At 37.0% G+C, this 27,773-nt stretch overlaps 6 protein-coding genes across 11 annotated transcripts in view; 3 read left to right on the top strand and 3 right to left on the bottom strand.

Moving 5' to 3' along the window:
• Positions 1–5,267, top strand: part of bsk (mitogen-activated protein kinase dJNK) — a 49,445-nt gene extending 44,178 nt beyond the window's left edge. For all 5 annotated transcript variants that reach the window (XM_088041646.1, XM_088041648.1, XM_088041645.1 and 2 more), the window contains 3 exons: positions 439–722; positions 776–963; positions 4,000–5,267. In XM_088041646.1, coding sequence (XP_087897772.1) covers positions 439–722; positions 776–958 — 467 coding nt within the window. In that variant the 3' untranslated portion in view covers positions 959–963; positions 4,000–5,267. The remainder of the gene's footprint in view (positions 1–438; positions 723–775; positions 964–3,999) is intronic.
• Positions 5,268–5,285: 18 nt separating this feature from the next.
• BicC (protein bicaudal C) lies at positions 5,286–9,874 on the bottom strand. The gene is made up of 6 exons (XM_088041641.1): positions 9,652–9,874; positions 9,355–9,606; positions 9,156–9,310; positions 8,485–9,109; positions 7,843–8,437; positions 5,286–6,204 (listed from the first exon to the last, which is right to left on the bottom strand). Exons 1-6 carry the CDS (start codon positions 9,872–9,874, stop codon positions 5,790–5,792), a joined length of 2,265 nt encoding a protein of 754 aa, XP_087897767.1. The 3' UTR covers positions 5,286–5,789.
• A 367-nt stretch (positions 9,875–10,241) lies between these two features.
• Positions 10,242–11,813, top strand: Mettl14 (methyltransferase like 14). Its single transcript, XM_088041650.1, has 3 exons — positions 10,242–10,439; positions 10,493–11,091; positions 11,138–11,813. The coding sequence occupies exons 1-3, from the start codon at positions 10,374–10,376 to the stop codon at positions 11,643–11,645; spliced, it is 1,173 nt and encodes a 390-aa protein (XP_087897776.1). The 5' UTR covers positions 10,242–10,373; the 3' UTR covers positions 11,646–11,813.
• On the bottom strand, positions 11,664–20,471 carry Pten (phosphatase and tensin-like protein). Of its 2 annotated transcripts, none has more exons than XM_088041643.1 (6): positions 20,387–20,471; positions 16,643–16,891; positions 16,099–16,546; positions 15,556–16,051; positions 13,716–13,848; positions 11,664–13,234 (listed from the first exon to the last, which is right to left on the bottom strand). In XM_088041643.1, exons 1-6 carry the CDS (start codon positions 20,430–20,432, stop codon positions 13,113–13,115), a joined length of 1,494 nt encoding a protein of 497 aa, XP_087897769.1. In that variant the 5' UTR covers positions 20,433–20,471; the 3' UTR covers positions 11,664–13,112. The 2 variants fall into 2 exon arrangements, with proteins under 2 accessions (XP_087897769.1, XP_087897770.1); XM_088041644.1 differs by having other exon boundaries at positions 11,664–12,634.
• Positions 19,801–24,272, top strand: LOC148171053 (uncharacterized). The gene is made up of 3 exons (XM_088041653.1): positions 19,801–20,312; positions 23,211–23,681; positions 23,732–24,272. Exons 2-3 carry the CDS (start codon positions 23,289–23,291, stop codon positions 24,065–24,067), a joined length of 729 nt encoding a protein of 242 aa, XP_087897779.1. The 5' UTR covers positions 19,801–20,312; positions 23,211–23,288; the 3' UTR covers positions 24,068–24,272.
• A 1,417-nt stretch (positions 24,273–25,689) lies between these two features.
• nmd (no mitochondrial derivative) lies at positions 25,690–27,533 on the bottom strand. Its single transcript, XM_088041876.1, has 3 exons — positions 27,220–27,533; positions 26,952–27,169; positions 25,690–26,901 (listed from the first exon to the last, which is right to left on the bottom strand). Exons 1-3 carry the CDS (start codon positions 27,384–27,386, stop codon positions 26,180–26,182), a joined length of 1,107 nt encoding a protein of 368 aa, XP_087898002.1. The 5' UTR covers positions 27,387–27,533; the 3' UTR covers positions 25,690–26,179.
• Between the last annotated feature and the right edge of the window lie 240 nt (positions 27,534–27,773).

Here is a 27,773-nt window from a genome sequence, read left to right as displayed (position 1 = left end):
TCCATGTATTTTGTCCTCTATTTCATGAATAAAACCGACTATCTAGAGCCGAAATCGTTTTTTTGCTTGAAATATGAGTGATTTTTCGACGAGTTTGGTGAATTTCATGCACATTTCTCTCGATTTCTCTATAATTAACCGTTGGATTTTGCTGAAAACTTGCTACTTGATAAAATTTCGTTTTCTACTTTACGAATAAAGCCTTCAAAACCATCTACCTAGAGTAGAAATAGTCTTTTTGCTTCAAGTATAAGTGATTTTTTAGTACGCATTTCTGTCGATTTCTCCATAGTTAACCGTTGGATCTTTCTAAAAATTTGCCATTTCATGTATTTTGACCTCTACTTTGCGAATTCACCCTCCAAGACAATCTGTCTATAACAGAAATCCTCAGTTAGGGTGATTGTGTTTTGTACGAATTTGTCTTTCCCATTTTAGAGCAACTCGGCACGCCGTCTCAGCAGTTCATGGTCCGCCTGCAGCCCACCGTTCGCAACTACGTGGAGAATCGCCCTCGTTTCACCGGCTTCCCGTTCGACAAGCTCTTCCCCGACGTGCTGTTCCCATCCGATAGTAACGATCACAATCGTCTGAAGGCGAGCCAAGCGCGAGATTTGTTATCCCGTATGCTGGTGATTGATCCTGAGCGAAGGATATCAGTCGACGACGCTCTGTTACATCCATACATCAACGTGTGGTACGACGAACAAGAAGTGAATGCGGTAAGTCGTTGAAATCCCATCGAAGTAGTGATGTGAAATACGTGTATTGGCAGCCTGCTCCCGGTCCGTATGATCATAGCGTCGACGAACGAGAGCACACCGTGGAGCAATGGAAAGAACTGATCTATCAAGAAGTGATGGAATACGAGAGTTCGCGCGGAAGAGGAGGTTCGAGTTCACAACCGAGTCCCGCATCAAATTCAATCGAGCCAAATGGGACGGACTCGATGCGGTAGAAAAGGTGAGTGGAGGCGAAGGGTTAGTTGAACGTTTTCGGCGAACTGATAAGGGTTATGGGGGTTGATAATGGATCATTGGAGGTTGGACAGAGACTTAAGGGATTTAACGTTCAAGTTATCGTGTTTTTGGGACTGGCGGATCAATTGGTGGATGTCTGTATTCTTGAGATTTCAAATAAGAATAAGAAAGTTTTCTATATTTCGCACCGATTCAAAATTGAGGGATCTGATTCTTAGTACTTTATACATGAGCGTGGTTTTTATATGTAAATGCAAGGATATTTTATGCACTTTTAGTGATGGATGATGAGGAAATCGAGTCCTCATAAAGAATTTATTTTCACGATATTCCTGTGAGATCCACCTCTCAGCATAGAAGAAGACGTTTTCAAGTTTTTATTACATACATTAAAGTTAAAATCGAGGGCAGTGACAAAAATCTGAACGAAATATGAATCTTACGAAAAATTTGGTTTTATAAAATCGATCAGATCTAGAATGAGTCAAAAAAAAATTATTAAAATTCGATGAATTTGATAATTTTAGTGTTGCAGTAATGAAATTTTGGAATATTACTACTTTGAACTTACTTACTGACTGCGCCGAATTTCAAAAATTTAGGTCAAAAAGTACCAATTTTAGATATTTTTGTTCTAAAATGGGTCAAAATTTCAAACATCTTTTTATTAAGGCTTATAGTTCTGGCAAACTAAACGTTACAATCAAATTTGGACGTGTTAGTACACGTGACTTGCTTATTGATTGTACCAAGTTTCATAATTTTTGAATGAAAAAGACAAATTTTACCGATTTTTATTTCCAAAATGAGTCAAAATTGCGAACTTTTGTATTTAAACCTGTAATTTTGGTAATTTTAGTGTTACAGTAATAAATTTTGGCAATATTACTTCTTGGCACCTAATTATTGACTGTGCAAAATTTCAAAAACGTAGACCCAAAAAGACCAAATTTAGAAATGTTTATGTCCAAAATCAGTGAAAATTGCCAACACTTTTTTCATAAAAATCTATGATTCTAGTAATTTTGGTATTATAATAATTAAATTTGACTATTACTTCTTGGGGTTTGCTTACTAATTCCGCCGAGTTTCAAAAATTTGGGGCAAAAAGTTCCAATTTTAGAAAATTTTATTCTAAAATTAGTCAAAATTTCAAATATTTTTTTATTAAGGCTTGTAGTTCTGGCAATTTAAATGTAACAGTCATGAAATTTTGACCTGTTACTACTCGTAACTTGCTTGTTGATTGTGCCAAATTTCATAATTTTCCAACGAAAAGGATAAATTTTAGAAATTTTTATTTTCAAAATGAGTCAAAATAGCGAACATTTTGTATTTAAATCTGTGATTTTGGTAATTTAAGTGTTCCAGTAATGAATTTTGGAAATGTTACTTCTTGGCACTTGCTTATTGACTGTGCAGAATTTCAAAAATGTAGACTCCAAAAGACCAAATTTTGAAATTTTTATTTTCAAAATAAGGCAAAATTGCCAACATTTTGTTATTTATACGTGTGATTCTGGTAATTTTAGTGTTACAGTGATGAAATTTGGGATAATGACTAATTCGGACTTACTGATTATGCCAAATTTGAAAAATTTAAGTCGAAAAGTACCAATTTTGGAAAAAATTGTTCTAAAATGAGTCAAAATATTTTTTATTAAGGCTTGTGTAGTTCTGGCAATTTAAATGTTACAATAGTGAAATTTGGGGCTGTTACTACTGGTAACTTGCTTATTGATTGTGCCAAATTTCATAATTTTCGAACGAAAAAGACAAATTTTAGAAATTTTTGTTTTCAAAATTAGTCAAAATTGTGATCATTTTTTATTTAAACCTGTAATTTTGGTAATTTTAGTATTACAGTAATGAAATTTGGAAATGTTACTGTATGGCAGTTGCTTATTAATTGTGCAAAATTTCAAAAATGTAGACCCAAAAAGACCAGATTTAGAAATTTTTGTTTCCAAAATGAGCCAAAATTGCGAAAAATTTTGTAGTTAAACCTGTGATTTTAGTAATTTTAGTGTTACAGTAATGAAATTAAGAAATGTTACTTCTTGGCACCTGCTTATTGGCTGTGCAAAATTTCAAGAATATAGACCTAAAAAGACCAAATTTAGAAATTTTTGTTTCCAAAATGAGCCAAAATTGCGAGCATTTTTGTATTTAAACCTGTGATTTTAGTAATTTTAGTGTTACAGTAATGAAATTTGGAAATGTTACTTTATGGCACTTGCTTATTAACTGTGCAAAATTTCAAAAATATAGACCCAAAAAGGCCAAATTTAGAAACTTTTGTTTCCAAAATGAGCCAAAATTGCGAAAATTTTTGTATTTAAACCTGTGATTTTAGTAATTTTAGTGTTACAGTAATGAAATTAGGAAATGTTATTTCTTAGCACTTGCTTGTTGACTGAGCAAAATTTTAAAAATATAGACCCAAAAAGGCCAAATTTATAAACTTTTGTTTCCAAAATGAGCCAAAATTGCGAACATTTTTGTATTTAAACCTGTAATTTTGGTAATTTTAGTGTTACAGTAATGAAATTTAGAAATGTTACTTTTTGGCACTTGCTGATTGTCGGTGCAAAATTTCAAGAATGTAGACCCAAAAAGACCAAATTTATGTCCAAAATAAGTCAAAATCGCGAACATTTTTTTATTTAAACCTGTGATTTTGGTAATTTTAGTGTTATTTCAGAAAATTTTAGTATTACCAAAAGTATTAATAACCGCCGTGCTCTGTCGAGATTCTACTTCCCATATCAAGTTCCTTTTAAAACTCCACCGCCTCATTTCCACATAAAGGACGCCATTAGAAAATTTCCTCCTGTTGATTTAAATCGCAATTTTCAAAGTTTCCCTTACACTTCAAAGGCCTCGAAGTTTAGTCAGATTAGTGTTTGACGCACGAACATTTGATCAGGTGCGGACAAAAGACAACAATTTCACTCGTTACAAATTCAAAGCCTTTATAATCTCAGATTACCGACTCTGACTCCTTTCTTTGTTTCAGGATTTGGGACGCGAAGCACAAGTTGCAATTTCACCTAGTCTAACTATTATATTATTGAAGATATTACTGACATAAAGCCCACCATAAGTAGTTGCCGATACCAATAAATACAGACAGAGTATACATAGTGAGCTGTGTTTGTTACAGTGAGTATAAGACTACACACGGGTCCCTTTTTTCTATCAACCGGAAACTTTATATATCCTTAATCAGTATGTGTGATATGATAACTTAAGACTAATTTGTATTTTAACTGATTCTTTCCAAACAGTTTTATTTTTCCAAAATAACGTATTTTTGCAAAAAATCAGCAGATACAGTTATACGAAGCATTGATGGAACGTCTTTTTGGAGACAATCATTTAGTTCGCTCGGTTTCCATTCAAAATACAAATTAGTAATAAATGTATAACAAAATAAATATTAGGTAGTACATAGTTATTATAATTATTATCAGTAGTCTTGTTTTTCTTTTTGTTTTTTATTTATTTCTCGTTCGAGCGCAATATTTTTCTATTAGATATCTGTTTTATAACTTATTTTTTGCTCTTTTGAAAATTTTATAGTTATATAGACATTATATAATAGAGTTAGTGAGTATAACCATTTGAAACTAAGGTAGGAACATCAAATTGAACATGTTTACATAATTTGGAAGTCAAATTGTGTGAAACTAGAAGAGAAAATTACAATAATAACTTTATGTACTTGTGAACATCCGATCCAAACTGTAAAAAGTGACAATTAGTGAATTTTATAGGTGGATTTAGTTCGTACCTTTTTATTTATTTGTGCAATTTTGTTACATTTGTTTTACTCTTAACTTTATTGTGATTTTAATCGTGAATGTGCAAAGACTTCTAAAATGAACTTAAGATAGACAAGAGTTGTGTAGTTTGTAAAGTTGTACATTTTTAGTTATTTATTGTTTCTTTTTTTTTATAATTTATTTGAGGCGGTCTTTCATTGTTTCTCTCTTGATGAATAATGTAAATAACTTCTCAATTAGAATTACCTGATTTTTTCGACTTTCCACTTATCCTAGCTAAAAGAAAAAAAAACAATTTACGCATAGGTGACAATTGCAAATCGGTAGAATATTTTTTGTGTAGGTGACAACACCTTTCAGTTTTTGTTCTTTTCAAACACATTTTAGAGTGTTTTACCGGTTTACAAGAGAATTCAAGAAATCACGTTTAGTAATTTGTAGTATACATACAATGCTTGTATTGTTCTGCTTTGTAAATAAAATAAACAAAGTAAACTGATCCCTGCATTTTTGAGAGGAATAATAAAAACAACAGATGCAGATATATCCAACTCTGTAATAATCAATCAATACTTAACTAGTGGTTATAAATATTAATAAAGAATAAATAGTAAATTACATCACATTGTATAATTGTACAAAAGTTTTAATTTATCACGTAAAATTTTAAACATCAATCAAAGAATCAAATCGCAAATTAAAACTTTTGCTTACAAAATAGAACCTTAAAATTACGCCAGTTAAAACTACAATAAGGTGAGATTTTAACTACGGCTACGGTTATTATAAAATATCACATTCGGGACCGACTTCTAAAAATTATACAAATAAAACTCGTCACAGTAAATTATTATAATCCATAGAAAATGCGCGTTGATTTTTACGTAATAATTTACATGAGAGTCGTTAAACACTCACCATACACCTCAAAAATCCAAAACAACACAACATTAAAACAAATACATTAAATATCAAAAAAGTAGTCAAAATTGACAAAAATCTTGGTACAACTCAATTTTATCTACCAATTCTCTCTGGGGCTGCTACTGTGGCTCGGTGGCGAATTCGACGAAGGACTCTTCCTCTCAGCTCCCGGCGCCACCGCAAAAGAGCTCGATCTCTTGTTCAGCTCGGAGATTGCCAGCAACATCTTGCGCCGACTTCCAAAGGCCTTCACTCCAATTGTCATCAAATCTTTGTCGGAGAGAGTGGCGAAAGTGGCCAGATCGACTTCGTGTTTCACGAACAAAGTCACGTAGTGGTCCAACCCTAAGGAGCTGAGGAGGGACGGGACGTCCGACCATGTCTTCGTCGTTACGCGATTTATGAGGGACAGCGGGCTGTGGTCTAGGAGGTTGCTCGTGTTCTGGAAGCAGGCGGAGGTCGACGGCAGGGCTTCCGGGGACTTCCAGATGTCCTCGTCCTTCTTGAAGAATCTAGCAGAAACAGGGGCTAGAGTGGCAATTCTACAGGGACGAACTCAAAAATTTAGTTGGGTAAATCGTACTTTCAACTTGAACGAAGTAGGCACAGTTATTACACGGTAGGCCTAAACACCGCGTTAATAAAACAAATGAAAAAATTGATAATACGTTCTGGAAGCTGAAATTAAATATCTTAGGAGGCCGTGCGGCGATGACAGTTTCGCTATTTATTTTCTCTAATTTAAAAAGTGGCCTTTGGTGTATTAATAGTGGAAAAACTTGAACTTAATTGTACTTTTTAATTTATTATGCAAGCTTCTCCAATTACAAAAAGAATTGACGGAAATATGATTAGCAGAAAAAAGATCGAGATTGCCATGACTCAATATCACTGTCAAAACTGAAATTTTGGGAATAATCAAGGTGGCTTTCGTCGTCTGTTTGTAAGTGATCTGTCAAGTGTGCAGTTTGTTTGAAGATGAATTAGTGTTCCAGTTATTTTTGGCCCTTACTGTATAATAGTAAAAAACTTGAACTCAATTGTAAATGAATTTGAGTACTTTTTAATTTGTTATTCAATGTTTGACCAATTACAAAAAGAATAAAAAAAATATGATTAGCAGAAAAAAAAGATCGAGATTGCCATGACATAATCACTGTCAAAACTGAATATTTTGGCATAATCAAGGTGGCTTTGGTCGTCAATTTGTTTGAAGATGAATTTTAATAGTGTTCCAGTTATTTTTGGCCTTTATTGTATAATAGTAAAAAAACTGGAACTCAGTTGTAAATGAATTTGAGTACTTTTTAATTTATTATGCAACGTTTCTCCAATTACAAAAACAATCGAAGCAAATATGATTAGCAGAAAAAAGATCGAGATTGCCATGACTCAATATCACTGTCAAAACTGAAATTTTGGGAATAATCAAGGTGGCTTTGGTCGTCAGTTTGTGTGTGATCTGTCGAATGTGCACTTTGTTTAGAGGTAAATTTTAATAGTGTTGCAGTTATTTTTGGCCCTTATTGTATAATAGTGAAAAACTTGAACTCGATTGTAAATGAATTTGAGTAGTTTTTAATTAATTATGCAACGTTTCTTCTCTTACAAAAAGAATCAATGAAAATAAAATAAACAAAAAACGATCCAGATTGCCATGACGCAATGTCAGTGTCATAATTAAATTGTTGCTAATAATCAAAGTGGCTTTGATCTTCAGTTTGATCTCTGAGGTGTCGAGTGTGTTTGAAGATGAATTCCAATAACGGAAGCCCTTCCGGTCCAATTATAAATGTAAGTACGCACTTTTTTCCTAGATTATCTGACATCACGTGACTATACAGTCGCGACAACAAAATTTCGAAAGTCATATTTGTAATTGCGATTATCATAAAGTGACATTTTTGACATTTTTGGTACTTCAAGTTCGATAATTTAAATTTACATTGAACTAACATTTTTAGTACGTTTATGGCTTTGACTTTTTCATTTATAGAAATAAGGCATTGAGATTTTGGACGTAACACTGTCAAAGTCGTAGCCACCCTCATGCAAATAATTTTCGCCAATTTATTGCCAGTTGGCAACTCTGCGGTGCTCCTGCAACATTGCAGAGCTACCAACCCTTAAAAACGTGTCTTTTCTCTTACCCTGCTGGACTCGTGTGGCTGATCCCGCATCCCGCCCAAGCACTCGTCGGCACCCTGTAAACCCCCGGACTTGGTCTAGTCTGCATCGCCTTGAACCCAGCAAGGCGTTTGCTCTCGTAACTGTCAAACACCCCCTTCTTCTCGTTCATTGATTGGTAGTCTGAAGTAGTGGGAATCTCACTTTGTGGTGAGACCGAACCTCGGGGGCTGGAGACGAAATGGGCACTCCCACTGCTATTCCCGGAAATGCTCGACAAACTAGAATCAGCCTTCGCGTCTGATTGGTACGAAGAAAATGCGGAACTGCTGGAGGTTTGTTGCATCATGTTGTACATCGTGGGGGCCTTAGAAGGGATGTTAAGGAAAGGAGAGGTGTGGCCTAAATTTCCGGAAGGATAGTGCCAAGAGAAAAGAGGGCTGAGCAAAGGTGAAATGGGCGGAGGGTTGATGTTAGTGGGAGTGGTGAGAAGGTCGTGAGTGCTGGATATCGAAGGAGAAACCGGGATGGATGGGATGTGGTAAAAAGCGGGGATATCAGCTTGGATTGGGGGCTCATCGATGCCGAGGATGATGTTCCGAGCCTTGTAAATATTCGCTGGAACAAAGAAATTAACTAAAACTCCACCAGGAAGTGGTACTCACTTGCGTGACGTTCAATTCCCTTAATGATGCACGCTTTAATCATTTGCTTGGTCTTCTGTCTGATGTTGATGGTAACGTCGCAACTCGTCTGGATCTCGTTGATCTGTTCTGAACGTATCTTCAAACCCGCTGCGTCTTCTGGAAGGTCGAAAATGATCAACAGAGGCAAACTTCCAATCAAAAGCTGGCGAGCTCTGTACACGTTGTGAATATTTCCAGAGATATTCACGTTGCTCTTCTTCAAACTAGGAATATTTTGATCTTGAGCGTCCGGAAACATAATCTGACATTTGGTGTACTGCATGATCGCCTTTAGATTCGAGTGGTTCTTCCCCAAGACAATCTGATGGTGTTGAGGCGAAATCTGGATCGACATCTGCACAGCAACTTGATTGGTCAAGTTCTCACACATGAATTCCATCAGGAGGATTGTGGCTTGTTTTACTTGCTCCACTTCCCATTCTACTCCTTTGACCAAGACGATGGTGGCGTGGAGTTTCGAGCGTGTCTTGAACATGACCTGGACTTTGTACTGTTCCTGGATTTTGACAACGAACGGACATGTATTGTCGATGTTTTGTGCCATGAAGGGAGGCTCGAAGCCGAAGATCAGCGGAATGAGCTCCTGGACAAACAGAGATGCCAAAAAGTCAAGATTTGGGAAAACTCACCCTCACGCGGCACCTGGCACTTTCCACCCCCTCCAAATCCCCGGAGATGGACACCTGGTTGCTCTTCTCCATCGGATTTGATCTGTTGGAGTCGGGGAAATGCACGTGGCACTGCGTCTCCTCCATGACTCGCTTAATACTCAACCCTCCCTTACCTGCGAAGATCATTAACACTGGTGTTGTCACCACGTGAACTTACCAATGATGTGGGAATGGTCCGTGTAACTGATGTCCATCTTCATGGTCACCCGATTGCACCTCGTGTACAAAATAGTCATAATCCTGTCTTTGGCCGTTTGGACATCTTCCGGTTTCCCCGCAATCCTCACGTGCGGATCCTTCTTCGATTTAGCACCCAATTTGAGTTTGTTGGGCCAAGTAATATAAGTGTCAGTATCTTCCATAATCTTCGCAAAAAAGACGTCTGCAGGTATGAGCGCATCATTGTCCCCTTAAAAAAAACTTACTTTTTGTACCACGTGAAAATCGCACTTACCACTAAGCATCTGCTCCAATTTCTTCCGATCGACTCTGAAACGGTCCTGGTACAAATCCGAAATATCTTTTAATCCGTGTTTTGCGACGAAGTCCCTTAATTCCTCCCTGGAGCCCCAGTTGGAGTTAAAACCAGAAGTGGCTGTGCCGCTTTCGGACACTTCAGATAAAGCGTCGGAATTTTTTACCTCGATACCACGAGGTGTTAAATAATTGCAAGACATTTTCTTCGTCGTCAAAGGAAAAGCACTACAGCCATTTAATCGTCACCTTTATTGGAAAATTCACGCGACCGGCACAGGTTCAGGTGACGCTTTTTCACGTTTACGCGCGACTGAAGAGCTCTTTTAATGATAACAACTCGCCGAAGAGGTTTTTACCACCTTTTTACCAAAGTTTTTCCGCGATGGCTATCGCACAGAGAGGAATCCAAGGCGCGAATATTCAAAAACTCCCATCATTGCTCACTTGATAATCATTTTTGTGCGATTTTTGAAGGGGCCGAGGAGGCACAAAGAAGAGCTCGCAACACCATCAAACTATTTTCCTTTTTAAATTTGAACTTGGCGCGCTTGGAAGTCCGCCATTGCCATGGCAACAGCCAATCGCGCGTGCGCCCTCAGTGTTTTCATCAAATGTCAACCAGTTGCGTTTCTTCCAATTTGTTGTTTATCGCATAATAAACCGTGAAAATGAGTGAAATTCGGTGATACAGCCCCCACAATGGGCGAAGTCTTGAAGCACCTGCGCGAGAAGTCGCGTAAACGCAAGCAACTGCTTGCACAAACGGTAAGTTGAAACTTTGAGGTTATGTTTTTCCCGACAGCCCCATTTGGTTCCAGCTCGGTGTTTCAAGCGCGGAAGAGCTTCGACAAGTTCTCGGCACTGCCAGTGAAGCCCCCAAGAGACGACCGGACCAAAATAACGCAGATAACGATAAATATGACTACAAGAAAGACACACCAAATGAGTTGGTTTATCGGGATTCTTCGACGTTTTTGAAAGGGACGCAGTCTTCGAACCCCCATAATGATTACTGCCAGCATTTCGTGGACACTGGGCAGCGTCCACAGAACTTCATTCGCGACGTGGGGCTCGCGGACAGGTTTGAAGAGTACCCCAAACTGCGCGAACTGATCAAGTTGAAAGATGAGCTAATCGCGCAGACTGCTAACCCCCCGATGTACCTAAAATGTGATTTGTCGTCGTACGACTTGAAGAATATCAATTGTAAGTTTGATGTGATACTAATTGAGCCCCCTTTGGAGGAGTATCAGAGGACTATGGGGGCGACAAACATGCAGTTTTGGTCGTGGGACCAAATCATGAATCTAGACGTAGGAGAAGTAGCCGCACAAAGAAGTTTCGTTTTTCTTTGGTGCGGGAGTTCCGATGGGTTGGACATGGGGCGCGTGTGTCTCAGGAAATGGGGCTTCCGCAGGTACTAACCCCACTTCTGGTTTTATTATATTCATTTTTGTACGCAGGTGTGAAGATATTTGTTGGATAAGAACGAATATTAAGAATCCTGGACACTCCAAAAACTTGGATCCAAAAGCAGTGTTCCAAAGGACCAAAGAACATTGTCTTATGGGAATCAAAGGCACTGTGCGTCGGTCGACGGATGGGGATTTCATCCACGCTAATGTTGATATTGATTTGATTATTTCCGAAGAGAATGAGTATGGGAGTTTGGAGAAACCTGTGGAGATTTTCCATATAATTGAGCATTTTTGTTTGGGGCGCCGACGTTTGCATATTTTTGGGAGAGACAGTACGATACGTCCCGGGTGGTTGACTATAGGGCCCGAATTGACGAATTCGAATTTCAACGCCGATTTGTATTCGAGTTATTTTATTAGTAATAATATCACGACTGGTTGTACAGAGAGAATTGAGGCTCTGAGACCGAAAAGTCCTCCGCCGAAAGGCAAAGGAAACTCTGGAGGAAGAGGACGAGGAAACTTCCAACGCGGACGTGGTAGAGGACGCTGAGGATTTTAATAATGAAGTAATTTTTAAAGCTTTTATTGATTTTAACATATGACACTACCAAATTTGTCCATTCAGCAGTGCTTCAGATCTTACTTAGAAAATATAATGTTAATCTGGATCACAATCACAATAAGCAATATCAATATAAAAACTATTATAACCATATAATTATGTATTTATATATAAAAATAGTGGTTTTATTTTAGTTCTGTTTGCTTAATGAAGCAGTCACTTTTGTTTTTGAACGTTACATGAACTGGTTGGTACCTTAAGTAATTAAAATTTAGAAAGTGATTTCACTGGGTCGGAGTTTGTGGTAAAAACAATTAAAATCAGTTAAAACAGAATTTGGCGTCGTAAGTACAATTATGTTTCAATTGCAGAAACAAAAAACTTTTTCTTATCGATTAACTTATAAAAAAAGTATTTCCTAGAATGTAAAAAAATACATTGGAAAACTATACACTAAATTATTCAATTCGAGCCTACAAATTGGTCTTAACACAATAATTTAACAGCCTTTTCTAGGGAAGAGAGAAACTTTGTAATTTACAAAATAAAACTAGGGAAAATTAGAACTGAAGTCTGAACAATAAAATCGTATACTTTTGAATCTGTGTCCGTAAATTACATCATTCAGTCTTCATATTGTACTGGCAATTCGATTCGTTTCGGTTAGTGTCGTTCATTTCTAAATTTCCCTAAAATAGGGAGGTTCAAGGGGTTAGGGGGGAAAAAATGGCAAATCTTAACCGGTAACCAAAGTACTAACATTGGCAAGATAAAATGAAATGAGATCAAAAAAATCATTTGTACTCTCATAATAACAAAAAAGTTTTGACTGATTTTAAACTCGGATTAAAAGCAAGCGGGTGAATGGATGATTATAAAAATAAAAAAAAATGACACAATCCCTCTGTTACATGCAGTATTTACAGTTTGTTCGACGCATGCCCTTCGAGCCTCCGTTCACAGGTACGTGGACTCCCCTAGAAATAAATTTAAGTAAGACTGATTTCCCGACAGTACATACAACACAATAAACACAAAGCACAAGCACAATTTACAGAGATAATTACCTGCAATCCATATCGGGCGGTGGCTAACAAAAAAAGTCAACCAACAAGAATTTTCGAAATTTTTTAATAGTTCGTTAACGGAAAATACAATCTTACAAGTTGAGCTTACACAATACAGTTTATTAAATTCAAATCACTAAGCAAACGAGATGTGATTGTCCTACGATAATAATTTTGAGGTAGACGCGCTGTTCCCTATCCATGACACCGATTAAATACAAAAAATTGGCGTTCGATTTAATAAACTGTACCCCGCAACGGGTAGTACTGTTGCTAAAAGAACTTTATTTTGTACTCGGTATGAATCAAGTCGCCCCGCGAATGGGGCCCAGTGGGACGCCCGGGTTAGAGAAATCTAGGAATATTGGATGCACGGTTATACATAGAATTAGGCAGTCAACAATTCCGGTTGTTGGTCGCTGTTCGCTGTTGTTAGTTGCGAAGCTAACTCGCATTCTGATAAGATTCGGTAGCCGACACCTCGAGGATCCATCGTCTCGCCATCCAGGACTGCATGAGATTAACCCCAAACATAGATTAGTAAGGCATGCAGATGGTGAATAAAATAAAAAAAGTTAATACAACGAACAACACGAAATGGATGAAATGGTTTGCGGAAGCGTTGTACTTCGACTGACAGCATACATGTAACAATCGTCGCTGATTTTCTCTCTATCTTTAGTAACAAGTCTTTTTTGAAACCGAAACAGATCTAGGCGTCTATAGTAGTATTTACAGATACAGCGTGGTCTGGAAGTCTCCCACGACCACACTGCTTCTATTATTTTTTTTTAAATATTCTATTACAAAGCCAACACATTGGTTCAAAACTATACAACAGTAATTTCCTAATGAAATAAATACTTTTTTTTTATTTAGTAAACAGTTTTTTTTCGACAACACTTAATAAGTAACATCACTGGATTTTTTTTGTTCAATTTTTCCTAATTTTGAGTTTGGACGGGATGCCGGACAAGACTCGTGTACTCACCGCTTTCCCAACCTTCTTCTGCTGAGTCAGCTTCTGACCATTCAGCTTCGGAACTTTCGCTGTCGCGCGGAATTTCCTGCGGGTAACTCCAAGTCGATTGGTGTGTTGGAATTTTCTCAAAGAAGAGGGTTAACTGAAAACAAAACAACAACTTCAAATGAAGACTTTTGTTTCCACTTTTCCATCTCATCAAGTAGGCTTAAATTATATCATTATATCATCAGCCTCAGTTGGCTTTGAAATCTCAAGTAACGGGAAAATTTGGCGTCAAGAAGCTCGGCATGTCGTGTTATTAAACCATACTGATAAATGGCAAAGTGACAAGTCGAAATTTAAAAAATATCTTTATAGCACGTTACCACTTCGCCATTTTTTGCTTTAGAACTGTCAGTTTAACAGGTTGTATGGCTCAATAACAACATCAAATTCATTTAAAAATAAAATTTCTTGACCATTCGTACATTTGATGTGTCAACTGAGAATTTTGTAAAAATTTGAATGTACATCTCATTGACAGCTGTCAAAGTAAAAGTCAATTACTTAGGATGAGTTTGAATTTGATCGTTCTATTCAAGAGATAAGATTTTCTAGTCCAAAACATTTGTTATTTGTGAATCTTTACCTTTTCAATTGTCTTCGTTTTAAATTTCATTTCATAACAAAGATAATGGACTAGAAAGTTTTGGAAGGGCCACCCTGTATATGGCATTTTATTCACTTTAAAGATCTTGAACTATGATCGTGCTAAAAGTAGGAGATTTTGCAGATTGTGATTCAAAAAGTTACAAATTAGAAATGGAGAACAATTGTAGATAAAACATTGTAAGATACACGTTTAAAGTCTCTTCATAGCCACCTTATATTTACAATTTTGTTTGAATAATACCAACTCAGAGACATTTTGGGTTTGCAGCTCCAACAATTTGCCAAAGTTTTGACTTTTCATGAACAATCCAATAATAAAACCTCTCAAAGTTTGAAAATTTTGACAACTTATAACCGGTTCAAAATAAATACAAGATGTTTATAAATATTTCTAGTATCAAGGGGGCTCTGGAATTCCTGTCATGCACTATTTTGCCGCGTTTTTTATAGAGAATACAGCTATGTTTAAAATTATTTAAAATGTCACTTACGTCATTTCAATTATGGTTTTGTTTCAAAGTTTTAAGATTTCAGGCTTCGAACCACAACTTAAACCTTTTTTTTTAAACTAACTTTGTTCAATGATTAAATGTCAGTTGAAAACTCTAAACCCACATTTGTATCGAGCGGCAATTTTTTTTGACATTTCATAGCCACCCACGATGCTATAAACATTTAAAGACCTTGTAGCTTGTAACTGGTGTGAAAAGATGATATTGTTGGCAGTTCTGAATTACCAATGTCACTAGTTAACAGGGCTACCCCTCCTTGTCAAAATTCCGAGCTGCTTTTGATAGTTGCAATATTTTAAATTTAGTAAATTTATAACAATGCAGTAATTATCGCTATTAAAACTAAAAGTAGTTCACTGAAGTCGATGATCGATCAACGTCTGATAAGTTTATCAGTCATTTATAACAGTTTTGATAATTTCATCTGGACAACGATTTGTCAATCCTCCTCATTTTTTCTCTTTTTTTTATAAATTTCAGGTTGCAACTAGTTATGAAGGTTTTATCAATCGTTAACACTTCATATCAGCACTTTGAAACAATGGAATATGACTTCGGCGATAATATAAATAGCTTAGTTGGTAATTCCTTGACAACTAGCTTTACGTATACAGTAGATTCCCTTTTTAACGAAAGAGGGGAAATCCTCACGTTATACAGTTTCTTTGCACTCTTCTCCTTACCTGAAAGTCAGCACTAAACACTTTATTTTGTTTGTCCTTTTTATTAACAATATCGAGTTCGTCCTTCCTCAACGTCAATATATAAATCTGTTCGCACGCACCACTACCGTTCTGTTCGATGAAACCGTTCGAATTGTCCATTTGATTCACAACAAAGAACGTGTTGAACCAGAATTGAAAAACTCGTTCTTTCCTCCCAAGTTTCGGCTTATTAAAAAACTCCATTTTAATGTCACCGGACAACTTAACACACAAGTCCATGTTGATAACCAACTTGGATTCACCCTTTTTCACTTCGTAAACTCCGCTCTTGAACAACTTCGCGCATTTCTGCGTGTGCCGCTCGTCTTGTTCTTGCAAAGTCTGCTGCGAGATGGAGAAGCAGATGTAGCCTTGGCCGCCTGCGAAATTCGGGATCGGTTCCAGGATAATCTGCTTGATGTACATGGAGACGGGGGAGTAGTTCCGCTTCTCCCTTAACATGCTCTCGTAATACCTGAAAAAAATCGTGGAATCTCTGCGCCACCTCGTTAAAATACTGACCTGATGTACCGCAGTTGACTGGGAATCGTCACTCCTTTGCGGTCCTGAGTCCGGGCCTGCCCGTAATGGTTGAGAGCATCATCAGCAGTGGCAAAAACTCCACTATGCAGGAGGTAGCAGCAGATCATTGTTCCCGTTCGTCCTTTACCGGCTTTACAATGGACGACGGCGACGTTTTTGGGGTCCTTCGACAACCACTCTTCCACGCTGAGGCAAAAGGGCTTGATCAACTCGATTTTCGGAGGGTTGTGGTCGTCGAAAGGAAAACTTTGTACTCGATTGTGGAACTTGGATGTGTCGTAATTGCGTTCCGAACAAAGATTGTAGATGAAGTAGTGGTTGTTGTGCTTGGAGTCGAGGAGTTTTACGACGTCGTCAATGTGGTTGCGATAGACGCTTTCGATGTTCGAGGCGGGGTAGCCCATGGCGATTATGTGCTCCGTTATATCTAACCAAAACTTAAGGAAAAAAAAACTGGCGAGGTCTATCCGGCTCGAGGGACCAAAACAACCCTAAAAACCCCGTTTTCCCCCAAAAAGGATACAAGTCAAGTCCAGGTTGAACCCGTCCTGTTTGTACCGGTTCCTCCTCTTGCTGACCACCCCCCTGATGGTGTTGGTGATGTTCATATTCGGGAAAGACGTCGCCATGTTCGCCGAAAGGGGTCTATTGTTCTCTACGTGATTTCGAACAGGCAGATGCCCATTCAAATAATTTGAACTTGTCGGTTCATGTGTCGCATGAAGGGGTGTAACAACCGAATGTAGTTGGCCACATATTTTCGTCGATTTGTCTGGGGAGAAAAAACACATTGAAAACAAAAAATTCAAAACGCGTGCTTCTTGGCAGAGCACCAAAACTGCAATACTGCTATTATCATTCAGTTCGTAATCTTATCTTAACCGGAATCGTGAGAACGATCTGTGTGCTACAACATGCAGCCACACACGGAGCTAAAATTATCATCAATGGAGAAAAAAATGGAATTACATTCGGTGCAAATATTTAAACATGATACGTGACCGTTGCCACGCGAGTTTTCGCGGCTACCGAAAAACTATTTTCACAATTCGCACGGAAAAAGCGTGGAAATCGTGGAGTACAGTGGAGCTAATTATAACTTATAAATCAAACGGTTTAATCAAGCATAAATATAAAGAAATAACTTTGGGTGGGATTCCACGTAGGTCTCGCAATAATGGGAATTTTGACGCAATTATTAGGACAGGATTGTTTTATCTACCGCAAATTGAGAATTGTCACAGATATGACCGCTTAATACCTCGTTTAAAGTTCATGACTCACATTGGATTAAACGTGTTAGTTTACAGCAAATTGAGAACTGTTACCAAGTGTCCAGAAAAAGGGTCGACTTACACGTGAACACAACGAATTCTCATGTATTGCGTGCACTTCTCCTACTCCATACGGAAATAGCAACGCTTTCTTTATCAAACCATTTAACATTTTACAACTCCTCGCAGAAAAAATTGAACACCAGGTATAATAATCAATAAAAGTTAGAATTTAGTGGGCGTCAGAACCGTGAAGTCATGTCGGTTCGTTCTTGATACGACAATTTAATTGACGGATTCTGAGGGTATTGAAAATTGGCAACGCGATAATTTGCCGAGCGACAAGTGTACGAGTTAATTTGATTGACGCCGTCTAGTTATGCGCGCCAAAATAAACTTGAACTATTGAAACAAACAAAATGTACATAATTTTAGACGATGGTGGTATTTTGACACGCTGCTAAACGTTTTGCAGTGGCGCGACTGTATTAAAAATTCTGCAAAGCCAATTATAATTGTTTTCTCTGGCTATAGCAAGCTGTGTAGATTCCATTTTTTTTCATTGACTCTATTTTTGATTCTACTTATCATTTTTTAATCAGAAAAGAATTTAGAATTTACGCAACTTTTGCCCAATTGACACATAATGTATTGTGAAGTGCGAAGAGTGTATGAGTTAACTTGCTGTTCGCGTTTTTTTGATTTGGCAGTTCTGTAAGGTAAACTACAAATCTAAAACCCCAAACACCCTGTAGATTTCAAGGTCCTGTAAATAATTTTGTTTTCGTAAGTTTCGCGTTCCAAAATTAAAACAAAAGTGAACCAAACTGTTTTATGAAATGTGTGTTTTATACAAGGTGTTTATAAATGTTTCTAGCATCAAGAATAGCTCTCAAATTTTAGTCATGCATTATTTTGCCGTTTTGGTTTCATCGTGAATGTAACTATTTTGAAAATTATTTATAATGTCATTTACATCAACAACGTTTTTGTGACGGTTTTCTGTCGTAAGTTTATAATTTTAAGGTTTTAAACTAACAACTAGAGAAACTAGGAGGGTTTTTTTTTTCAAAACTTACATTGTTCCATGATTGAGGTTAACTACAAAAGTCAGTTGAAAAATATAAACCCACATTTGTAATGAGCGGCAAATTGCTTTGACATTTCATAGCCACCCTTGATGCTTTTTGTTGAGGCATTGTTTTAATGTTTTTTTAGAAAAACATTTTGAAGTTTCCGTTTAGGGACATTTTCCTAGAACGGTCATGTTGGTGAAACATCATTCAAGTGTAAACTGTCATGAAAGGACGTTTGTTATTGGGTGAATCTGAAAGTTTTGACAAGCAATTGACAGTAGCACCAACTCACAAAAAAGTGTTTTAAGAAGTTTCTTAACGCATCCGAAACAATTGAAAAACAATGCTAGAATGTAACTCTCCAAACACCTAATCGGAAAAATCAGTTTAGTATAGACCAATCAGAGAACAATTTGCAAAGACTGCAGAATTCTAAATCAAAGTCATTTTAGGATTATTTTTTTGATTTATTATTTAATACCAGTGGCGTAGTTGGTTCGTAATTGTAAAAATAATTTTGTACAGGGTTTCTACAAAAGAATATAACATCCAGTGTGCTCTGGAAATTGAAGATTTATACCCTTGCCACTTAGCTCAAATACTGAACAATTTTACAGAGTCAAATTTTGAGGTTTGGTGTTTTAATTAGAGGTTACTCACGAATTCAAAGCCTGCAAGGTGTTGAAACTATCAATCTCTGGGTTCGAATTGACGGAATCGAAAAAACGACAGTGGAGACAAGTGTCAAACATTAGCACAGTTCACCTTCACCAAAAGGCGGCACATTTTCACTGGTTTTGAACGCCTACTACAATGCTATTTTCTTTTATAGAAGTCCGATATATACAGGCATCCCAAAAGTAACTCAAAAACTCAAATGCCTGGGGACACTGCATTACACAAAGCATGCGAAAGATTTATCAACCATTCTGGGACACCTGTATAGACAAATAAACTTTAAAAATCGTGCAAATTTATCTTTCTAGAAGCACTCTTTATCTCAAGGCTCCACAAAATCTCAATTCCTGCGGCTTTTTCACATCCTGATGCACTATTTATTAAGTTATCATATCTTATCAAACTCCCACCAGTCATGGCGATTTCCGTATCTTACCTTAAAGCGAAGTCGGTGGTAGCACTGACTCAAGCCGCGTATAAAGTAGTAGTTTTATAGGTTCTCGAGAATGTAAAAAAAAATTTCAGCTATAGGTTCACGTATTGCATCAGACGACCTGTTGAGAACTGCTGTAAAGCGCATGACAAGCCCTGAGCAACATTCGGTCTGGCATCTATAAAAATTATAATAATCGTATTAATTTAATTAAATTTGAAATAGCCACAAATGGTGCGAGATGATATGAAAATCAATGTTGACCTAAATATCAAGACCGGAAACCGATATGAAAATTTAGCTCGGTTTGAAGTTGTGCAATTTATTAGTAATGGGATTTTCGGGGCCTCCCTGTATCCGCGATTTATCTCCGATTGTCTCGTTTCTTGGAAAGGAGCTACGTAGTAAATAAATACTACGATAGACAGGTTTCGTAGATTTGGATGATAATTTGTTGTTTTTCGCTGGATTTGATAGATCGAACGGTGCGAAGAAACTTTCCAAAATCACCATTAAAACCGCCTATAAATAACTCCAACATAAACAATTTGAGAGTGTTGGATTCTTGACGAAAACCGGATCATTTACCTAGAATGCCCTTCATCGGAACGACCTTCACACCATCCCTGGTAACCCTTTGAATTCCCTTCGCCAGGGCCGCATCGAGGGGGAGGGACGAAAAATTGTTTACACAAGCAGAAGCGGAACTATTTACATATTGCGACCTTCAAGGTAATGTTATCTCGCTGATATTATGTCACTAGTTTAAAGGCTTTTCTTGGGCCACCGGGGTGCAAGAGCCTTACCTTTAAATCGGTCCTTGGATTTGCCGCAGCTGGAGCACAGCCCCATAAAAATCTCTCTTCTGGGATCCGCGAAATGTTTATAAATTTATCTAGTGCACTGGAGACTGTTGGTAACATTGAAAAAATCACACGATGCTCCAGCGTCCGGACTCTCGACGAAAGGGCAAGTCGATTCAGGGCGCAGCCCCCTCGACAGAGCCCTTTAAACCACAGGACGATGCCACTCTGGTAATTAAACACATGCGTTCCAACACGAGCCACACTGTCGACATCACGCACTGTGCCCCATTTCGGGCTCGAGGGGCTGCTGGGGCACTTCCTTTGAAAGAAATTGGGGCGATTCTCGGTATTTTAAGCCAAAAATCACTGGCACTGTCAAACGTCTTTGTCTTTTTTACGGCACTCGCGACTCGACACAGATCAGTGTAGGCAACTGCAACATGCGATCTGTCCACCACCAGATGGCGCTTGAAAAAACCGGGAATTTCGTAATTTTTCTAAGCTAAATTGAAAGAAACGGCAATTTCCGTTTACATTTTCCAGTTTCTGGCGACTCACGGTGTCGCAACACGATGACTGAATGATGTGTCATCGACTGATGGGGTGATAGCGAAGAAGTGGTGGGAAGAAATTCGTGGAAATCGCTCGGATTTCTGGGAAGCGTTATCACAGAGCGATAGTTTTATTGGTTGTTTGAGGATTTTTTTTATCTTCGTATCAGTTATTCCACCTTTTGTGTAAATATACATCGACGAATAAGCGATAGACCGCTTGGCTGTGTCTAGCATGGTAACAAAAGAGATAAAATTAACATTCGTTATAAAATGTAGATTATCTTCCACTTCATATCTCCTCTAATCAACTATTCAAATAAAGTTTCGTAATTCCTGTTGCATAATAAATCCAAGTGGATTAAGTGCTGTCATTGTGTATGCGGACATTCATCCCATTTCCTAATACATTCAAATTTACTTGGATATTTACATACAGCTCTCATTTTCCGAGAATTATTACAAAAATACTTGACATTTACAGTACGAGCTTACATTATCACGGGAATAAACATGACATAACACTAATTAACTAGAGACATTAAGAAAAACTACCTACTCTAAATAGCTATAATAGTTCTCGACAAACTATCTGAAAAATGCTGCTAAAGCCTTTATATTTTCTATGAAATTGTTTAACACAGTTCAGCAGGTTCAAACTCGGACCACAGATCAACGAATGTTGAAGGAATCGAAAAAAAAAATAGTATATTGTATAACTAGTGCTGAAAGTTGGATGTTTCACGCGAATGTGAAATTTGGCTCAGTCGCAGGAGTGCGAAATGTTCAGTCAGCACGTGCTATCCACCATATTTACACTCACGTTCAAAAATCTTGCACCCTCTTATAAAACCATAGTAAATGTCAAAATTTAAATATGGGCATAACTGTACCTTAAACTTATTAAAAAAAGTTGAAAATTTTTGGTCCATCCTAAAATGAAAATTTCTAAAATCTGTATTTCTTGTTCTAAAATTTTGTGCTTTGGTGCAGTTATTGAACACTTTAGAAATAGTAACCTCCATAAATTTCATCGTCATAACTTAAAAATTAACAAAGATGCGAATTTAAAAAAAAAAGTTGAAAAATTCTAAAATCTCTATTTGTTAGTTTAAAATTTTGTGCTTTGGTGCAGTTAATGAACACTTTAAAATTAGTGACCGCCATGATTTTCATCGTCATAACTTAAAAATTAACAAAGATATGAATTTTATTAAAAAAAATGAAAATTTTTGATTCGTCCTGAAATAAAAAAATTTAAAATAACTATTTCTTGTTCTAAAATGTTGTCCATTGGTGCAATTAATGAACACTTAAGAAGTAGTGGCCTCTAAAATTCTAAGGAATATCTAAAAGAATTGAAGAAAATCCAACGAATTTTATAAATAAGCTGGAAGAAAAATTTATCTAGTGCATCTCAGCGAAATATAAAGAAAATGTAAGAATAATTTAAAAAAAACTTGTAGAAACCTTCAAGAAAAATGTAGTGGCTCTAAAAAGAATCAGGAAGGAAAAATCAGAGACCAAAGAAAATCCAAGTGGATCCTAAGGAAAAGTCGAAAGAAACTGTAGAGAAGACCATTATCAAATTCAAGGATAATTAAAACAGTTTTAACTGAATTATAGATAAATCTGAAGAAAATCCACAGCATCTAAGAAGAATTGAGGAAGATCGAAGATTAATCTAAAGATTATTAAAGAGACAATATTAATGCATTTTGCTAGAAAAGTCTAGAAAATTCAAAGAGAATCTACAAAATTTAAACAGATCTAAAGCATCCAAGGAAATTATAAAAAATAATTTGAAACCCTAAGAAGAATCTAAAATGAATTTAAAGAGTGAGTTTAAGCAAAATCGTGGAAAATGCGGAAAATATAAAAAGAATTTATCGAAAATCTAGAGAATCTGAAGAAAAATCAAGAAGAATTTATGCACATTCTAGAAAAATCTATGCAATTTAAGCAGAACTAAAAATTTTAAAACGGAAATTCGAATATAGAGACTTTATAGTCTAAAAGAACTAAAAAGAGACTCCCCAGACAATTTAAAAATATATATATTCAGAAAAATTCAAAGAATATCTAAAATGTTATCTTAAATATTATAAATAAATATGATTTATTATTGTTACCCAAGTCGCTTTATTAATTCAAGACAAACATTTACCGAGAAGATTTAAGCCCGCAAGCTTAACTCTTTGTAGTCTGTGCACACATTATTTTTTCTAAGCGCTTATAATAAAACTACTCTTGCCATTTTGGCAATTTTTCAGAAAACTCCCGTCTTCAGCTTGAAAGAAGCCCTAGAGAAGCTCCACATCGACACTTACCCAACCCGGCGCTTCCGAGACATGGTCGCCCTCCTAAAAACCCTCACAAAAATCCTAAAAGAACTGCGACTCTTCGGAAGTTGTCACACTATTGATGTAACAGAAAAACTCCACCAGCCTCCCATCATTCGAAATGTACAAGTCTACAAAGTCTTCACGGAAAGTTTAGTCCCGCAGACATTCACTCACGTCCTCATCAAACTCCTGTCGTACATCATTATCAAACTGAAGAGATGCGATAGTGAAGACGCTGCTTCGATTCTCCACGATTTCGAAGAACTTCAAGTTTTATTTTTCGAGTATCGAGAAAACGGGATTTGGGACAACACGGAAATTGATAGGATTGTTGTTACGTTTCAGAGAAAATTAATTGTGATGGTGAAGGAGCTCAACCGTGGAAATCGTGAGATGAAGGTAAGATTTTCGTTTGATATGAGACCTCGATTTTGGTGTCGGAATTTCAGTTGCATTTGTTCAGTATCATGAGAGTAATGATCGTACAAGTGGGAATTCATCCCATTTATCAGAACTCCACGATCAAAAGTTTGGTCAAAGAAATTCAAGTTTTAGATGAAGATGTTGATATTTTTGTGTTGGAAAACCACTTGACTTATTTATATATAATCAACGAAATTGTGGGGACAAACTCCTTTGGTAAGACGAAAGATGCTACTAGAAAAATATTGTCGCAGTTGAAGAGTATTTTGATCAAAATCGGTGCAAATAAGATGCGATCTCGTCAATCTTATTTGGTTAACAGTATTTTAAACACCATTGAGTTATATCTCTCTTTTAACTAATTCTTTTAAATGCGTTGTGACTCACTTGTAACTAGTTCACGCTTTAGTAATGTGCAATTAAATATTAAATGAGTTATTGTTAATTATTCTTGCAGTCATAAATCGGGGATATCGTACTAATTTATCTGGAATAAAATATGATACATTCCTAGAAAACTTGTACCAGTTGGAAACTGAACTCTATCAATAAATCATTCAACTGATTTATGCGCATTTTTGTAATTGTTTCAAAATAAATACATGTCTCAACCCACTGTAGGAATATAAAACTAGAGAATTATGATGTTTTCAATTAAATTATAGAGTGAGATAATTAGATTCGTTGTAAAAATGCAATGCCCTTCTCGGAGGTATTTATATTTATCTTGCCTTGGCAGCATTCTCGGACTATGGCGAAAAATTTATGATTTGCAAGTGGTCATAAAATCAGGAAGTAATGAGCGTGGTTAATTATGCGGCCAGTAGGCGGAAAAATATTTTGAGATGTTGGTAGTACTACATATTTTGATAGATTTCATGACTAAAACTATGTCAAATTTCTGAGGTCAATATTTCGCTTGTTTTTGGAGCAAACTTGCGTTATTGAGGCTCATTTTACGCAGAATTTTACGTGAAATCCAAAAAGGCGAGAGTTTTTAACTTTGGTCTACAAATAAGTTAGTTATAAGCAATCAAAATTTCGAATATTTAATTTTGAGATGGAAAATTTTCAAAGCTCAAAATACGAAAGATTTTGAGAAACGGCTTTTACCATCGTTTAAGAATCCGCCCTCAAAAGTCGAAAATTCGATAGTCAATTTTTTCGGCAAAAAAATTTTGCGACTCAATCCATGAAAAATTTTCAATTTTTCGTTTTTCGATCGCCCCTTATAAAATATTTGCCGTATCGATCTGAAATTCGGTCAGTTGACAGATCTCGAGCTCCTCTTTCGATCGATATATAATTTAATAATATTACACACAGTTTTCACCCCGAAACAACGTCTTGAAAATGACTCTAAAAACACCCTCTATTTCTATCGATATCTCGTTTATTTGTTAAGAAAATTTGAGCTAGATGGGTTCATTTTACGCAGAATTTTGCGCTGAATCCAAAACCACCCTTGTTATTCTCGTCTGTTAACAAATAACTGAGTTAGAGACGTTTGAAATTTCGGGTTATTGCCAGAAGGCCTAAATTTTGAAGCTCCAAAAACGATTTTGCTCGATATCTGCGGAATTAAGGAAAATATATTCAAACCGTTTTCGAAATCGTTTTTCTCGCAATTTTTTACCTTAGATAGTTCGAATTCGAAATTTTCACTTTTTCATAATAGAAGTTAGCTGCCTTTACGTCTCTGATTCAGACTCGGTCAATATCTCGCTTATTGATGGAGAAATCTCAAAGTATTGGTGCTCATTTTACGCAGAATTTCGCGCAGATTCTAAATCCACGTACGACAAAAAATAACCGAGTTATGGCCGTTTGAAATTTCGGATAGTTGATTTTAATTTGTCAAATTTTTAATCGTTTTTCCCATGCTGTTTTCCTTTCGAAATACCCTAAATTCGCCTCTGGCCACGTGTTTGACCCATTTCCACAAGATTTCCGACAACTTATATTAAAAATAAAACTCGTTCCATTTCAACACTGGACAACCTTTATTAAATTTCTAAATCTTAAAAATAAAAAATAATGGAGTTATTTGTATAACAAAAGATCCATTCAACATCCATAACGTATGACATCAACAACGTAGTAAAATCTGTTGAGTTATCACACTTGAAATTTACATATCTACGATTGCGAAAGTGCGAAAAAATTAAAATACGCGTTCATACATTTGTACTTGTACGATTTAGCGTGACTGATGGCGAATTTTGAAGCAGAGAGCATTTTCGGTCTCTCGTTAGCAAAGCTAGTCTCTACAGGGTTTTCTAAATGTAATAAAACTTGTAAGACACCCAAGGAAATACTCAACCACAGCCTACTCGAGGCACGAATTGTAAATAAAAAAATTAAAGTCCTTGATAGTTGGTACACTGCTTGAAATGATTAGAGAAAGTCTCATGTACGGCTACAGTATCTTCAAAATTATTTAAAATCGGCGCCAAGTACTGGAACCACGCTAGCTAGTCTAATTCAATCCTATTTATTGGAAGGGCTCCACAGTGCATTTTGGACTCCTTCATTTTATTTAAAGACACCAATAAATCCTCCATGGTGATGGGTCTCAACGCGTCGTGGAACTCATCCTCTGAAGAATCCAACACAGACTCGTTGTGTTGCTTCATGTAGTCTCTGACTCGGTAAACCGAACCGTTTCTACACAGCTCCCTCAGATCCGATCCAGAGAACCCGTCAGTCAATCTCGCCAATTTCTCCGCGTCCATGTCTTCAGAAACCGGCTCGTTTTCCAGCGTCAGCTCCAAAATCTTCATTCTTTGTAAAGTGTTGGGCATGGGAATGTGGAACGTCGCAGGCATGCGACGTAAAATCGCCTTATCCAAGTCCTGGGGGCGGTTAGTGGCCCCCATTACAATCACTGTACAATTATGATCAGTAATCAGCCCGTCCCATAACGACATGAACTGAGCTTTCATCATAGCTGTGGCCTCATGATCTGTGGTGTTTCTTGACCGCAAAAACGAGTCAATTTCGTCGATGAAAATTATGCAGGGTTGGAGTTTCACAGCGAGGGTGAAAACCGCAGCGGCTAACTTCTGGCTCTCGCCGTACCATTTGTCGGTGAGAATCGACAAGTCGAGGTTGATGAAACGCGTCCCGGCTTCTTTAGCGGTGGCTTTGGCGATGAGCGTTTTCCCGCAGCCAGGAGGCCCGTGGAGTAAAACACCTAAACGTGGAAGAGAATTATTAATCTGACTACACCCCAATCTTCAGTACCTTTAGGGGCTGTTGTGAGCTGCGAATCCGCAAACAACTCCTTTCGTTGTATTGGAAGAATAACAGTCTCGCGGAGCTCCTGAATTAAATTATCCAACCCCGCGATGTTACCCCACGACACGGTTATGTCCTGAGGGTGGATCAAGTGAGCTGCAATCATCATTTCGTAGTCCGACAAGTTTTCAATGACTAAAGGTGCATGACCGCTGCCAGCTAACCTAAAAATTATGTAATTTCTTTATGATCTTTGTATCGATTTTGGACGTACCTTTTGAGCTGTTCTTGGGCCTTTTTGCGCGCCTTCTTCTTGCTTTTGTTGGTCGGGTCTACTTGGTTCATTAGCCATTTGATGCTGATGAAGGTAACGGCTGAAACCAAGGTTAACCTCACAACTAGGCTGATTATTTCGTTGCGGTTGAACGCAGCGTCTGCCATGGTAATGTCTTTAGGAAAGCACAAAAGAAGTGTTGGAACGTCACACGCTTTGTATGAACCGGGGCATCCCACTTGTACGAAAATGAAGTGACAGGAAGTGTCAAGTAAGGAGAAACGTCACCTGTCAAATTGTGGAGTTGTTAGGTTGGCAATGATTTGGGGAGAAAAATGGTGGGAGATGTGCGCGCAAATTTCAAAATATTTAGAATTTAGAATAGTTTTTGATTGGTTTTTCTTACTTCTTCTTTCGTTCTTTTGAAATTCTCGCAAGATTTTCTTGACATTGTCTTGATTTTCTTTGGGAAATGTAAGAAAAAAATATAAGAGGAGTCTGTAAAGTTAAGAAAATCTAGAGACTAAACCGGAAAATGTGAAGGAAAATCTAAG

This window comes from Gnatocerus cornutus, chromosome 7 (genome assembly GCF_029298725.1).
Source record: "Gnatocerus cornutus isolate USDA-ARS CGAHR chromosome 7, icGnaCorn1.1, whole genome shotgun sequence".
Taxonomy (NCBI): Eukaryota; Metazoa; Arthropoda; class Insecta; order Coleoptera; family Tenebrionidae; genus Gnatocerus; species Gnatocerus cornutus.
The sequence above is the reverse complement of the archived record's forward strand: the minus strand, read 5'-3'. Positions and strand labels throughout refer to the sequence as shown.

What these genes read in the sequence shown, in the direction of transcription:
- BicC (XM_088041641.1), bottom strand. Translation starts at nt 9,874, where the DNA reads ATGTCTTGCAATTATTTAACACCTCGTGGTATCGAGGTAAAAAATTCC. An exon ending in ATTGGAGCAGATGCTTAGTG is followed by an intron (nt 9,607 to 9,651) that starts GTAAGTGCGATT and finishes GTTTTTTTTAAG; the next exon opens with GGGACAATGATGCGCTCATA. An exon ending in GGACCATTCCCACATCATTG is followed by an intron (nt 9,311 to 9,354) that starts GTAAGTTCACGT and finishes TGATCTTCGCAG; the next exon opens with GTAAGGGAGGGTTGAGTATT.
- Mettl14 (XM_088041650.1), top strand. Translation starts at nt 10,374, where the DNA reads ATGGGCGAAGTCTTGAAGCACCTGCGCGAGAAGTCGCGTAAACGCAAG. An exon ending in AGCAACTGCTTGCACAAACG is followed by an intron (nt 10,440 to 10,492) that starts GTAAGTTGAAAC and finishes ATTTGGTTCCAG; the next exon opens with CTCGGTGTTTCAAGCGCGGA. An exon ending in AGGAAATGGGGCTTCCGCAG is followed by an intron (nt 11,092 to 11,137) that starts GTACTAACCCCA and finishes TTTTGTACGCAG; the next exon opens with GTGTGAAGATATTTGTTGGA.
- Pten (XM_088041643.1), bottom strand. Translation starts at nt 20,432, where the DNA reads ATGGGGCTGTGCTCCAGCTGCGGCAAATCCAAGGACCGATTTAAAG. An exon ending in GTTCAACCTGGACTTGACTT is followed by an intron (nt 16,547 to 16,642) that starts GTATCCTTTTTG and finishes AGTTTTGGTTAG; the next exon opens with ATATAACGGAGCACATAATC. An exon ending in AGAAGAAGGTTGGGAAAGCG is followed by an intron (nt 13,235 to 13,715) that starts GTGAGTACACGA and finishes AATCTCATGCAG; the next exon opens with TCCTGGATGGCGAGACGATG.
- LOC148171053 (XM_088041653.1), top strand. Translation starts at nt 23,289, where the DNA reads ATGGTCGCCCTCCTAAAAACCCTCACAAAAATCCTAAAAGAACTGCGA. An exon ending in GTGGAAATCGTGAGATGAAG is followed by an intron (nt 23,682 to 23,731) that starts GTAAGATTTTCG and finishes TCGGAATTTCAG; the next exon opens with TTGCATTTGTTCAGTATCAT.
- nmd (XM_088041876.1), bottom strand. Translation starts at nt 27,386, where the DNA reads ATGGCAGACGCTGCGTTCAACCGCAACGAAATAATCAGCCTAGTTGTG. An exon ending in GCCCAAGAACAGCTCAAAAG is followed by an intron (nt 27,170 to 27,219) that starts GTACGTCCAAAA and finishes CATAATTTTTAG; the next exon opens with GTTAGCTGGCAGCGGTCATG. An exon ending in GCTCACAACAGCCCCTAAAG is followed by an intron (nt 26,902 to 26,951) that starts GTACTGAAGATT and finishes TTCCACGTTTAG; the next exon opens with GTGTTTTACTCCACGGGCCT.